At 48.6% G+C, this 14,102-nt stretch overlaps 2 protein-coding genes across 2 annotated transcripts; one reads left to right on the top strand and one right to left on the bottom strand.

Moving 5' to 3' along the window:
* Nucleotides 1–4,686: 4,686 nt before the first annotated feature.
* On the bottom strand, nt 4,687–5,067 carry LOC149278976 (histone H2B 1.1-like). Its single transcript, XM_089501553.1, has one exon. It carries the CDS (start codon nt 5,065–5,067, stop codon nt 4,687–4,689), a length of 381 nt encoding a protein of 126 aa, XP_089357679.1.
* A 350-nt stretch (nt 5,068–5,417) lies between these two features.
* LOC149278975 (histone H2A type 2-B-like) lies at nt 5,418–8,514 on the top strand. Its single transcript, XM_089501583.1, has 2 exons — nt 5,418–5,806; nt 8,379–8,514. Exons 1-2 carry the CDS (start codon nt 5,418–5,420, stop codon nt 8,512–8,514), a joined length of 525 nt encoding a protein of 174 aa, XP_089357709.1.
* Nucleotides 8,515–14,102: the final 5,588 nt, after the last annotated feature.

Below are 14,102 nucleotides of genomic sequence, written 5' to 3'. Positions count from 1 at the left end.
AGATTAAGGGGGCGGTTCTGTAGCCGTTGTAATCCAATACCTGATTGTTTATGTTAATGTTCACTTTGCTGTCTATATCTAGCCATGTGTGTAAAAAATAAAGTGTTCTTCATTTTTATATACTCTACACTGCTAGTGACTGGGGAATCTGGGAAGGGAGTGTTGTCCAAGGCTAAGGGAGCACAAGTCAGCGGAGGTAGTCGGTCGTACTAGCCAGCTCTGTGACATTACTGACATGGAACGACAACATATTTTCACAGGAATACAAATATAATAAATATGCCAGAATTATATAAAACTTTAACAGAATACATTAACCTTTATTGAAAAGCAACATACTCTGCAGCACTGTATATAGTATTTCAGTGTAATTTGTCATCCATTATGGAGTGGTCGAACAATACTACTACTCTGATCTACATCACATATAAATGAAATTAATTTTATTTATATATATATATATATATATAAATACATTGCTGGTATAAATACACATTATGAGGCCAGGAAGCTGTGGGAGGGGGGGGACCCTGAGTGGAAGTCCGGAAGCTGTGGGAGGGGGGCCCTGAGTGGCAGTCTGGAAGCTGTGGGAGTGGGCCCCTGAGTGGCCGTTTGCAGGGGGCCCCCCGAGCGGCCATCAGGAAGCTGTGGGAGGGGGCCCCTGAGGGGAAGTCTGGAAGCTGTAGGAGGGGACCCCCGAGTGGCCGTTTAGAGAGGGGCCCCGAGTGGCAGTTTGGAGGGGGGCCCCCGAGTGGCCATCTGGAGGGGGGCCCCCATGTGGCCGTCTGGAGGGGCCCCACGAGTGGCAGTCTGGAAGCTGTGGGAGGGGGGCCCCCTGAGTGGCCATTTGGAGAGAGGCCCCTGAGTGGCAGTCCGGAAGCTGTGGAAGGAGGCCCCAGAGTGGCCGATTGAAGGGGGCCCCGAGTGGCCGTCTGTAGGGGGGGCCCCCGAGTGGCCATCAGGAAGCTGTGGGAGAGTGGCCCCCTGTTACGGTCAGGTAGACGAGGGATCCAACAATGCAGGTAAGCACAGCGAAAGAAAGTCCAGAACACAGTCCGAGGTTGAGGGCAACAGCAAGCAGCAAGGTCAAAAACAATCCGAGGTCAGGGCAGGTAGATCAGGTGCAAAAACGGTAAACAGGTCCGGGTTCGTAGGCAGGCAGAGAAGAATCGTGGTCGTATAAACAGGCAAGAGGTCGGTACACAAGGCAGAGATCAAGTCGAACGAGAATATAGCACACCCAACGCTAAATAACGCTTAGAACGGGCAAAGATAAGGCAAACAAATGAGGTTTAAATAGAACAGGAAACACTCACGTCATCAGCCGCGCCGTAGAGCGTGTGGCGCCCATAATTGATTTCAGGTGCGTTGGCTGGTACCACCACTAGATGGCGCACTTCCGCAGTGTTCCCGGCGACCCTGATTATAAGACGACCCCCCAAAATCTGAATATTAACTTATGAAAAAAAGAAAAAGCCTGAATATAAGCCGGAATAAAGTTTTACCAGTAAATGTTAGTTCATGTAAACTATGTGAACAATTGTTTGTTAACCCCTTCAATCCCCTATAGACGTACAGGAACACATCCCTGCCGCTGACAGCCTGGACCCCCCCCCTGGCAGCAGAAGCCAGCGTCGCTGGCTTTCTGCTGCCCGATCTCCTGTAACAACTTGGTGTGTCATTAGCCTTGGGGGACTGAACCACATCCGGGTCAGTGACATTACTGCCGGATGTGCGACACCTAATAAATTAACCCTTATACCCCATCAACCATAACTGCCCCTGAAATTAACCGTAAAGATCCCATTAACCATAACGGCCCCTGAAATTAACCCTAAAGACCCCATTAACCACAACGGCCCCTGAAATTAACCCTAAATACTCCATTAACCATAACTGCCCCTAAATTAATTGCATGTACTCCAGATAAATTACCTAATAAATTGGTATGGTTGATGGGGTCTTTAGTGTTAATTTGGGGGCAGTTATGCTTAATGGGGTGTTTAAGGATAATTTAGGGGCAGTTATGCTTAATGGGGTCTTTAGTGTTAATTTAGGGGCAGTTATGCTTAATGGGGTGTTTAAGGATAATTTAGGGGCAGTTATGCTTAATGGGGTCTTTAGTGTTAATTTAGGGGCAGTTATGCTTAATGAGGTGTTTAGGGTTAATTTGGGGGCAGTTATGCTTAATGGGTCTTTAGTGTTAATTTAGGGGCAGTTATGCTTAATGAGGTGTTTAGGGTTAATTTGGGGGCAGTTATGCTTAATGGGGTTTTTAGTGTTAATTTAGGGGCATTTATGCTTAATGAGGTGTTTAGGGTTAATTTGGGGGCAGTTATGCTTAATGGGGTGTTTAGGGTTAATTTGGGGGCAGTTATGCTTAATGGGGTGTTAAGGGTTAATTTTAGGGGCAGTCATGGTTGATGGGGTGTTAAGGGTTAATTTTAGGGCAGTCATGGTTGATGGGGTGTTTAGGGTTAATTTAATGGTGAGGGTTAATTTAATTAATTTAATAAAGTTAGCTTAAGGTGCAGTTGCAGGTAAAGGGGAATGTAAATCCTGGGGGCAGTGATTATGAATGTATTATTTATAACAGTATGGTGACATTCTCTGAATGATTACAATGCCAATGAAGGCAGAGAGTCATTCAAAGATCCGGATCTTACAATGATCCGGATCTTACAATGATCCGGATCTTACAATGATCCGGATCTTACAGTGATCCGGATCACTGTAAGATTCGGATCCCTGTAAGATCCGAATCTTTGAACGACTCTCTGCCTTCATTGACATCACTGGAGGCAGGGGGGAGGATTCATAATGAAAGGGGCGGGGCCAATCGTTAGTGTGCCTGCACGGAGTTACTGGAAAACAGTAACTCCGTGCAGGCACACTGAGTGATCCGAAGATCCGGATCATGAATCGGATCATTTCAGTGAACGAATCGAAATGATCCGATTCACTTTAATGATCCGAACTTCCCATCACTAGTGGCCAACTCAAGCCCTTTATAGAGTAGAGGTAAATGTGATTGGATACGCTTAATCACGCCCCTCTTTTTCATAGGCTAGGACGATGGTTTGAAAAAGCCAGCCTTTGATCAAGAGACTTCGGTGTGGAGAGTTATCTTTTTTTTTTTTTTTTTAAATTAAATGCTCGAATCGGTCATTTATTCGTTAGCTGCGGTTCTTTTTTTATTTATTTCTTCTCCTCTCTTTTGTTCAGCCTCCTACCTAGTGAAACTGTGTACTGGCTGACCGTTAACAGCGATACGGCGACAGCTAAAAGCCGCCTTTATCTTGGCCGCCGTTTGGCGTTTATTTACAGTGATATGCTGCCACCTAGTGGTAAATGAGGAATCGTCGAAAGCGATCTCCCGCGGGCAGGCTTTTGATATTCCTAAATAGCCAATCGGTGTCTGAGGCACACTTGTAAGCTTCTCCAGCCAACCAACGTGAAGCATATATGAAAAAAAAGCAACGCCCCCTTGAGGCATTATGGTGCAGTTCCCCATCAGGTCCGTCCAGTACGCATAAAAGAAAGCTGGTCGGCTGTAGGCGAGTATTGTGCTGTAGAAATCGTGGAGAAAACTTTATCATGTCTGGCCGCGGCAAAGGAGGTAAGGGACTCGGAAAAGGTGGCGCAAAGAGGCACAGGAAGGTGCTTCGGGATAACATCCAGGGTATCACCAAGCCTGCTATCCGCCGTTTGGCTCGCAGAGGAGGTGTAAAGCGTATCTCTGGGCTGATCTATGAGGAGACCCGCGGTGTGCTCAAAGTGTTTTTGGAGAACGTGATTCGTGACGCAGTCACTTATACTGAGCATGCCAAGAGGAAAACCGTTACCGCTATGGACGTGGTGTATGCCTTGAAACGCCAAGGCCGTACTCTGTACGGTTTCGGAGGGTAAGCTTGTTAACTCGTCACTGGAACACCCAACGGCTCTTTTCAGAGCCACCCACACCCTCTCTTAGGCTATGATCATGTTGTCCCCGTGTCGGCCCGCGGTTTTCTATGCACACCTTGAAATAACCAGCTTAATAGTGGCTGGGTCTGGCTATAGAGTGAGTTACTAGCAGGATCAGAGTGCTGAGAGTTGGGCCCGTTTGCAGAACATGTGCTGGGATCGGCAGCTAGTGTCCTCCAAAGGCTGGCTTGAATGGGGGCCGGCCCGGGGTTAGTAGGTTCCGTCTGGTGTGTATCTTAATTCTGTATGTCCCAGTATGTGTGTGATTTTGAATATGCCTTTGTCGTCCCCTCATGTCTTATCCTGTCCGTGTGCCACTTGTCCTACCCACGACACTACCGCGTCATGGCTTAGTCAATAGCCCCACGATGTAGCTCAGCTTCGGCTAGCCGCAGTGGTAAAGCAGCCCCTTCTTCTCTGCAACGCTGGTTCTGTCTGGCGGTGAAGGGGTTAATCTCTTGGGTCCCAGCAGGAGAAAAGGTCGTTGCCATCACAGGAGCCCCTTTACCTTGGGCTTCTCTTCCCAAGCAGTCTGGTCGATGGGCACGATACCCCAGCTTACCTGGTGGAGTGAGGAGCACCTGTCAATGCTCACAAATGCTCTTCCCAGACCTAGCAGTCCGACAAAAGGGGCTAGATCATTTACATAGCTCTGAGACGGACCATGTGGGTGGCTCTCAAAAGAGCCTTTGTTTATAAAGTGAGAGAACGAGGAGAACTTTACTTGGCGCTGGTGTATTTGGTAACAGCCTTGGTGCCCTCTGACACAGCGTGCTTGGCCAGCTCTCCAGGAAGGAGGAGGCGTACAGCAGTCTGAATCTCCCGAGAAGTGATGGTGGAACGCTTGTTGTAGTGGGCTAGGCGTGAAGCTTCCCCGGCAATGCGCTCAAAGATGTCATTGACAAACGAGTTCATGATGCCCATGGCCTTGGAGGAAATGCCAGTGTCGGGATGCACCTGCTTCAGTACCTTGTACACATAAATCGCGTAGCTTTCCTTTCTGCTCTTCTTGCGCTTCTTCCCATCTTTTTTCTGGGTCTTCGTAACAGCTTTCTTAGAGCCTTTCTTCGGAGCAGGCGCAGATTTCGCTGGATCAGGCATCGTGTCTGCTTTCGTTTCCGCACGCAATTCAAAAGAACGTGATTAACACTGAAATTACTGCGCCGGGCCCTTCCCTTTATAGGCACCGCATGCAAATAAGGCCGTTCTACTGTCTCGCGTCCGATTCGATGAGGTTGTCACGTGAGAAGATGCGGCCGCCCATGAACCGCAGTGCCTACACCGATTGGTGTCTCAGACTCTTTCCACCCGATTGGCTGTTTTGGAAAGGAACCAATCAGTGACGAATAGCGTCACGGGGGGAAGCTACAAATAGCTGGGTAAGTGAGCGGCGTTTCTTTGTTACGTGCTTCTTAATCGCTTTGCTGCGTGGTCGGTTGTCGAGCGAAAGCATGTCTGGCAGAGGAAAACAAGGTGGAAAGGTTCGCGCTAAGGCGAAGACGCGTTCTTCCCGTGCTGGTCTGCAGTTCCCTGTCGGCCGTGTGCATAGGCTTCTTCGCAAGGGTAATTATGCCGAGAGAGTAGGCGCCGGCGCACCCGTGTATCTGGCAGCGGTGTTGGAGTATCTGACTGCTGAGATACTGGAGTTGGCTGGTAACGCTGCACGCGACAACAAAAAGACCCGTATCATTCCTCGCCACCTGCAGCTCGCCGTTCGTAACGACGAGGAGCTCAATAAGCTGCTCGGCGGGGTCACCATTGCTCAGGGAGGTGTTCTACCCAACATCCAGGCGGTGCTCTTGCCCAAGAAGACAGAGAGCCACAAACCTGCCAAGAGCAAGTGAGTGCAGTAATCGGTAACCGCAGGGCAATTAGCCAACACCACCAAAGGCTCTTTTCAGAGCCACCCATAATCTCTGGAACAAGCTATATCTTCCCTTGCTATAAACTTGCTGCAAACGTCTTTAAAGGCAACTGCTTTCCATTGCAGATGTTCAGCCCGATGTTTAGTTGCTGAGCTTAACGGTGGCTAAACACCATTCATACAGGCTACATCATACACCCTACCCCCCCTGTCCGTTTCAGGGTTAAAATTCGAGGCAAAGCTGCCAGCACTTAAATGGATAAATATGATTCTCAAGAAAGGTGGGTGGGCAAGTGCGACCACACGGTGGCAGCATTGCATAGGAAATTGTGGTTTACCGCAAATTAAAGTGGCAGAAGCCGGGGAATCCCTCAGCTGTAGTGATGGGAAGTTCGGATCATTAAAGTGAATCGGATCATTTCGATTCGTTCACTGAAATGATCCGATTCATGATCCGGATCTTCGGATCACTCAGTGTGTCTGCACGGAGTTACTGTTTTCCAGTAACTCCGTGCAGGCACACTAACGATTGGCCCCGCCCCTTTCATTATGAATCCTCCCCCCTGCCTCCAGTGATGTCAATGAAGGCAGAGAGTCGTTCAAAGATTCGGATCTTACAGGGATCCGAATCTTACAGTGATCCGGATCACTGTAAGATCCGGATCACTGTAAGATCCGGATCACTGTAAGATCCGGATCATTGTAAGATCCGGATCATTGTAAGATCCGGATCATTGTAAGATCCGGATCTTTGAACGACTCTCTGCCTTCATTGGCATTGTAATCATTCAGAGAATGTCACCATACTGTTATAAATAATACATTCATAATCACTGCCCCCAGGATTTACATTCCCCTTTACCTGCAACTGCACCTTAAGCTAACTTTATTAAATTAATTAAATTAACCCTCACCATTAAATTAACCCTAAACACCCCATCAACCATGACTGCCCTAAAATTAACCCTTAACACCCCATCAACCATGACTGCCCCTAAAATTAACCCTTAACACCCTATTAACCATAACTGCCCCCAAATTAACCCTAAACACCCCATTAAGCATAACTGCCCCTAAATTAACACTAAAGACCCCATTAAGCATAACTGCCCCTAAATTATCCTTAAACACCCCATTAAGCATAACTGCCCCCAAATTAACACTAAAGACCCCATCAACCATACCAATTTATTAGGTAATTTATCTGGAGTACATGCAATTAATTTAGGGGCAGTTATGGTTAATGGAGTATTTAGGGTTAATTTCAGGGGCCGTTGTGGTTAATGGGGTCTTTAGGGTTAATTTCAGGGGCCGTTATGGTTAATGGGATCTTTACGGTTAATTTCAGGGGCAGTTATGGTTGATGGGGTATAAGGGTTAATTTTATGCTGATGATTGAGGGTTAATTTAATTAATTTAATAAAGTTAACTGTAGGTGCAGTTATAGGTAAAGGGGGGCAAACTCAGGGGAATCTAAATCCTGGGGGCAGTGTGAACATTATTAATGTATTTATTTATAAAAGTATGGTATCAGTGATTTTCTCTGAATGATTCGAATCTCTGTAAGATTCGGATCCTTGTAAGATCCGGATCCCTGTAAGATTCGAATCATTCGACTCTTCGGTTCATTCGACTCTTCGGTTCATTCGACTCTTCGGTTCATTCGACTCTTCGGTTCATTCGACTCTTCGGATCATTCGACTCTTTGAACGAATCTCTGACTCTATGAGTCATCGTTCCTGTGAGAATTAATGAGCTGTAACCTGACCCCAGAGTGCTCTGCAGATGACTCACAGCTCTAGGATCAGGTTACAGCTGCATGATGATTCACAGACTGAACCGCTACAAACGAATCGTTCAGTCTAGTGAACCGACTCATCCGGATCACTAAAAAGAACCGGATCAAATGAACGATTCGTTCATGATCCGGACATCACTACTCAGCTGTGATGATCGTGTAGCTGGCAATGGTCTGGGGAGCAAATTAATGAATTTGATAATCACTCTGAGACCCGTGAGTAGCTCCATTGTAGACATCTCCCTTGCCTCTGAAAGCTTAATTGCTAAGAAGGAATTAACCCTTCATATACCCCAAAGTAGTGATACGAAGTTCGGATCAGTAAAGTGAATCGGATCATTTCGAGTCGTTCATTGAAATGATCCGATTCATGATCCGAATCTTTTGCCCAGTCCCTCCCTGCAGTCAAACTAACGATTGGCCCCGCCCCTTTCATTAGGGTCAATGAACCCTCCTGCCTGCCTGCCTACTCTAGCGATGTCACTGAAGGCAGAGAATCGTTCAGAGATTCAAACCATTCAGAGAATATCACTGACACCACACTTATATAAATAAATACATTAATAATTTTCACTGCCCCCAGGATTTAGATTCCCCTTAGATTGTCCACCTTTAGATTGCTTTACCTCTAACTGCACCTTTAGTTAACTTTATTAAATTAACCCCTCAGTCCTCAGCATTAAATTAACCCTAAACATCCCATTAACCATTACTGCCCCTAAATACCCTCATTAACCATAACTGCCCCAGCGCGGCTATCGGACCCACGCCGGCTGTCCCGCGGTCCATCCCGGGGGAAGCGTCAACCTACTGCCGCTCGGCTCCCCTTCCCGTCCTACCTCATCCATGTATCACCTGCTCTACCCATGGACTTCGGCTCTCGTAGCCCAGACACCCTCGCAGATACTGGGGATCCCTTGTCACTGGAGCCGCTAGAGAGGTGGCGATCAGGCGGTGCGGCTATCGTACAAATGCCGGCTGTCCCGGGGAAACGTCGATTTGCTGCCGCTCGGGGTCCCTACGGATATTGCGGGGCTCGGTTGCCTAAGCGTGGCGCCGGACCGTCTGGGCAGGGAGGGAAGATGTGTGCCTGATTTATGACCTTTTTATCACCTAACCTGTATATAAGCCTGTGTGTTTCCCCAATAAAGTCTGTTACTTCACTGGAACGTTAGTTTCGTCTAATGCTTCAGGGACCCGCTGGATTACTAATTGTCATTTTCAGGACAATTACGGCACTGTACTCAGCTACGCCTCGGCGGGCTGCGGTGCCGTGAAGCTAGGGTCACCGGACCAGCTCGTGAGCCCTGCTCCGCTAGTGTCGGTGTGACGGACCGACCAGGGACCTCAGGTTCTCCCTCTCCACCAAGAGCGACTTCTCCCTTCAGGACAATAATTCCCCGCAATCTATAGGCAACCGGCACCACTAAATCTTGGAGATAAAGAGCACACATTATCTTTATTAGATTATCTCTCAGACCTTAGTGTGCCGTGTGCAAACTTTTACAAAATAAGGCAATAATATACATTTTTATTAATAACACATTAAAGAGTTTCATGTCACTGGATAACATTAACTGAGGGGTAGGGTGACTCTAGGAACCATCACATTACTCCCCCCTTTGTTTCCAGTGACAGACCCGGCTAGACCCCAACGGGTCGGCTTAGGGCTGTTTCTTTGGTTAGGTGGCTAACTCCGATTGCAACGCGCAAGCATAGTCCTGGAGGCCATCGAGGAGTCAATCTATCATCCTTTGGAACGTCGCCGGAGCGTTCTTCAACCCAAACTGCATTACCCTAAATTGGTATAGTCCCAATGGGGTGATGAAGGCCGATCTCTCTTACCACGAGAGATGTGGTGTAACAAATCATCTACTCGGGGCATGGGGTACGTGTCAGTCACAGTCCGGTCATTGAGCCTGCGGTAGTCTACACAGAACCGGGTCGTCCCATCTCTCTTAGGCACTAGGACTACCGGAAAAGCCAAGGGGCTCTCGGACGGCTCAATCACTCTCAGATCGAGCATCTCCCTAATCTCCATTAACATCCCTTCTCGGACAGACTCAGGAACTCGGTACACCGCTTGGCGTAACGGGGTCTGCCCTGGAGTCTCCACGCGGTGGTGCATCCGGGGAGGGCAGAGAGTAAGCCGCCTCTCTGGTCTAACAGCTGGTGAACTTGGGCCTTCTGGAATTCCCCTAACTGCACCGCTAACTATATCGTGCCAGGTTCCCTCGTCCCCGACGTTACCTGGGGCAACGGTAATCCCTCAGGGTCATCTATCGCCGGGGTGCAAATAACTGCTACTTCCTCGGGACGCTCCTGGTAGGCTTTCAACATGTTCACACGGAAGGTTCGCTGGATCCTTCTGTCTGCACATTTAGCTACCATGTAGGTGGTGTTGCACAGTTGCTTCACCACCCGATACGATCCCTGCCACACCACCTGCAGCTTATCCTGACGGGATCGTTTCAGCGCTAGGACCTTCTGCCCTACTTCAAAGGCGCGGCTCCGGGGCGGTCCGGTCGTACCACCGTTTCTGCCAACCTTGCGCCACTTGAAGGTTTTCCTGGACCATGTCCAACACATACTCTACTATGGTCGGCCCTTCGGTCCCTGCCAGTGCTCTCTAAGCAAATCTAGGGGGGTAACGGGTGGCATAGTCCACGAGAGTGAGGATAAATTTCCCTTGTTACTCCCGGTAGCATAGGAGATAGCTCCGTCTATCCGAATAGGGCAGGGAAGATTTAAACCCCCAGAACCTCCCTTTTACCCACAGTTCTTTCCTGCCCTATCCGTGTAGGTACATCCCCCATTTGTTGTTTTCAGAGCTCGTGGCAGAGCTCTCCTGTCCAGCGCTGCAGTCCCGCTTTGGGTAGCGGGCAAGCGTTTCTCGGCCATTTTAGCCCTCTCTGGTCCGGTCCTCGGTAGGATCCTGTTTACCGGAGCAGGGAAAGGCTCCTTCACTCAGGGTCCTCGGTAGGACTCTAGCCTACTTACCTTTAGCAGCCCTTGGGCGGGCTAACTGGAAGCAGAACGCCGGGACTCTGCTTCAGTCTGCCGACGATTTCAGACAGGAAGCGTCTGATCTTTGCGGTGGCGTGCTTCCGGTTTCATCTCAGTCTGCCAGGAGGCATCTGAGGTCAGGAAGGGGGCAGATCTGTAAGCAGCTCTCAGGTCAGAGAAGGTTTTTTGGCGGTTTTCTGGACCTTTTTCCCTTGGTTTGGTAAGGTTTTTTATTAGCTTGTACTGCTTTTAGTTTGTAGTTTTCTTCTGATGAAGAGTCCTGGCTTCCTGAGATTTTCTGTTCTGGTGTTTTCTGCCTCTTAACCCAAGTAGGTTATGAGTCTATGGGAATTTGTCTGCGTTTGTTTTTTCTTTTTGTTTTAACCTTCTCCTATCCTTTATTATCAGGATGTCACTAGATAAGCCAGACCTCCCTGAAGAATCACCAGCACCTAGGAAGGCTGCATCCAAGACGAAACATTTTGCCTGTAAAAACTGCAAGGCTACAATGTCTGACGCCTCTAGGAAATTTTGCTCATCCTGCCTCAAAGCCAGAGAGGAGTCCATTTCAGAATTCAAGGAATGGATGAAGGCTGAGCTTCAGTCCACGTTTCAGCAGATTAAAACCTCTGTTATGTTTTCTTTACCTCAGCCTAGACCCTCGGCCTGGGTTCCGGCCCTCTGGTCAGGATCCTTACACTTCAGATTCTGAAAAGGAATGGCAGATGTAAGATCCCAAATCCCTAGAAGATGGGGAACTATCGGAAGAATCCTTCTTCTTTCCAGCAGAAGAAGTAAACAAGCTGGTTACTGCTGTAAGGGCTGTTCTGGATCTGGAAGAAGAGCAGCCAAAAGACAAACCAGGGCTCCTTTAAGAAACCTAAGGTTTTTCCTATTCATGAAACCTTAAAATCTATAATCACTGACAGGGCTGGCCCAAGGCAAAATGCCGCCTAGGGCGAATTTTAAAATGCCGCCCCCCCCTCCCCTTATCTACCCTTCCTCTCTCTACGTCCCTGCCCCCCCCCCCCATTATCTACCCTTCCTCTCCCTCCCTCCCTCCCACTCGGCTCCATTGTCGGGCCGGCCCTGATCACTGACCAGTGGAAGGCTCCGGAAAGAAGGCTCTTTTAGAACTACCTCTAAAAGGGTGTCCAGACTCTTCCCTTTTCCAGACGATTTATCTGAGCTCTGTTCATTCAACTCCCAAAGTTGATGCTCCAGTGGCATCGGATCCCATGGATAGGAAGGCAGAAGGGGCAGCTAAGAGATCTTTTGAAGCCTCAGCAGCTATCTTTAGGCAAGGCATTGCAGCAGCCTCAGTAGCTAGGACTATGCGCTTATGGCTTCAACAAATTGAAGATGATATCCTAAGTGGTGCAGGAGAAGAGAATATCCTCCGTGGCATCTCAGATGTGAAGAGCGCTGCTGATTTTTTTATGTGACACATTTGTGCGGGATTCCCTTTTCTGGCAAAGATCTGTTTGGGAAAGAGCTGGAAACTTTATTGGAAAAGGCTACTGGGGATAAGTACTTCTTGCCTAAACGTAAACCCTTACCTCGTTTTCGTCCAAATTGTTCGTTCAGGTCCTCCAGAGGTCAAGATTCCGACCCCAGGCTCGGTTTCGTGGTAGGGGCAGACCCTTCCCATCTAAACATGAAGATGGAGCCGCTAAGAGACCTTGACGCCAGGAGTTGTGCGGTAGGGGGCAGGCTGAGAATTTTTTTTCCACCTTTGGGCTCTTGTTTGTCCAGACCTTTGGACCCTGGGGATCATTTCCAGAGGGTACGGTCTGGAGCTTGTCAGCACTCCCCCAGAGCGTTTTATGATGTCTACACCTCCCGCGGATCCTTCCAGGAGAAAGGCGCTTTTGGATCTGGTGCAGGATTTTGTCAAGAAACAAGTACTTATCCCAGTGCCTGCTGCCCAAAGAGGAAGAGGTGTTTACTCCCACATCTTCGTGGTTCCCAAACCATCAGGAGACTTCAGGCTTATCATAGACCTCAAGTTTCTAAATCAATTAGTGAGTTCCAGGAAGTTCAGGATGGAATCTATCAAATCCACCGTGGAACTTCTTTCCGAAGGGGATTTCCTGGCTACTCTCGATCTTCAAGACGCCTATCTCCATGTTCCCAACAAGCAAGATTCTCAGAGGTTCCTTCGGGTGGCCATTCCGTCTACATCAGGGATTCGTCATTTCCAGTTCCAGACCCTTCCTTTCGGTCTCGCTTCAGCACCGAGTAGTAGTTTTACGAAACTACTATCAGGGGTCGTGGCTTTCCTCAGGAAATAATCAAGGTAGTCCCATACCTAGACGACTGGCTTCTATCAGCTGAGTCTCAACAGATTCACAGGACTGTTTCCATGCTTCAGGATTTGGGATGGATTGTCAATTTTCGAAAATCCCACCTGCTTCCCACCAGAATAATTCCCTGCCTGGGGTTTATCCTGGACACTACGTGTCAAAAGATTTTTCTGCCGGAGAACAAAATTCAGAACATTATCAGCCTTACCAGCTTGATTCTTTCCAGACGTCTTTCCAGTCTACGGCTTCTCATGTGACTACTTGGACTGATGGTTTCTACAAGGCCTGCCGTGGCATGGGCGCTTCTGCATATCCGTCCTCTACAATGTCTCATCCTGAAGTCATGGAATCGATCCGTTCCGGCACTTTCAAGGAAGGTCTCTCTTCCTCCCAGCGTCCGTTCTTCCCTCAGATGGTGGCTTCAGGCGAAAAGGCTGGGTTCAGGTCTGGTCTGGACCGAGCCCTCTTGGACAGTCGTTTCCACGGACGCCAGTTTATCCGGTTGGGGAGCTACGATGGACAAAGAATTCCGTCAAGGTTTTTGGTCCAACCACGAGCGCCATCTTCAAATCAATATGCTGGAACTTCGGGTAGTTTGGAAAGCTCTCCTCTCATGGCAGTCCAGGCTACGAGGGAAAGCGGTAAGAATTCTGTCGGACAATCGCACGGTAGTGGCTTTCCTGAACAAACAAGGTGGCACGAGAAGTCTTCAGTTAGGAAGTCTTCGTCAGAAGATCGGGAAGTGGGGCAAATTTCATCTTTCTCACCTTTCGGCCGTCTTCATCCATGGAAAGGAGAACGTCACTGCAGATTTCCTAAGCAGAACTTCTGTTCTTCAAGGAGAGTGGAGCCTGAGCTATGCGACATTTCATCAGATCACGAAGATCTGGGGAGTTCCAGAGATCGACCTCATGGCTACTACAGCCAACAAGAAACTCCCTCTGTTTTATTCTCTGTCAGCAGCAGGCCATCCCTTAGCTCTGGATGCCTTTTCTCATGTTTGGGCCTTCGATCTGGGTTATATCTTTCCCCCTCTTCCTCTCATCGCCTGGGACAGATGTCGGGTGATTCTGATAGCTCCCGACTGGCCCAAAAGGATTTGGTACCCGGAGTTGATTCGTCTGTCCATAGAGAGCCCTCTAAGGTTGGAGATCAAACCAGA

The sequence above is a fragment of the Sceloporus occidentalis genome, unplaced genomic scaffold (genome assembly GCF_023333645.1).
Source record: "Sceloporus occidentalis isolate IW3139 unplaced genomic scaffold, rSceOcc1.0.p SCAF_176, whole genome shotgun sequence".
Lineage (NCBI taxonomy): Eukaryota > Metazoa > Chordata > Lepidosauria > Squamata > Phrynosomatidae > Sceloporus > Sceloporus occidentalis.
The sequence above is the reverse complement of the archived record's forward strand: the minus strand, read 5'-3'. Positions and strand labels throughout refer to the sequence as shown.

Coding starts and splice junctions, on each gene's coding strand:
- LOC149278975 (XM_089501583.1), top strand. CDS start 5,418: ATGTCTGGCAGAGGAAAACAAGGTGGAAAGGTTCGCGCTAAGGCGAAG. Junction 5,807..8,378: donor CACAAACCTGCCAAGAGCAA/GTGAGTGCAGTA, acceptor TAACTGCCCCAG/CGCGGCTATCGGACCCACGC.
- LOC149278976 (XM_089501553.1), bottom strand. CDS start 5,067: ATGCCTGATCCAGCGAAATCTGCGCCTGCTCCGAAGAAAGGCTCTAAG.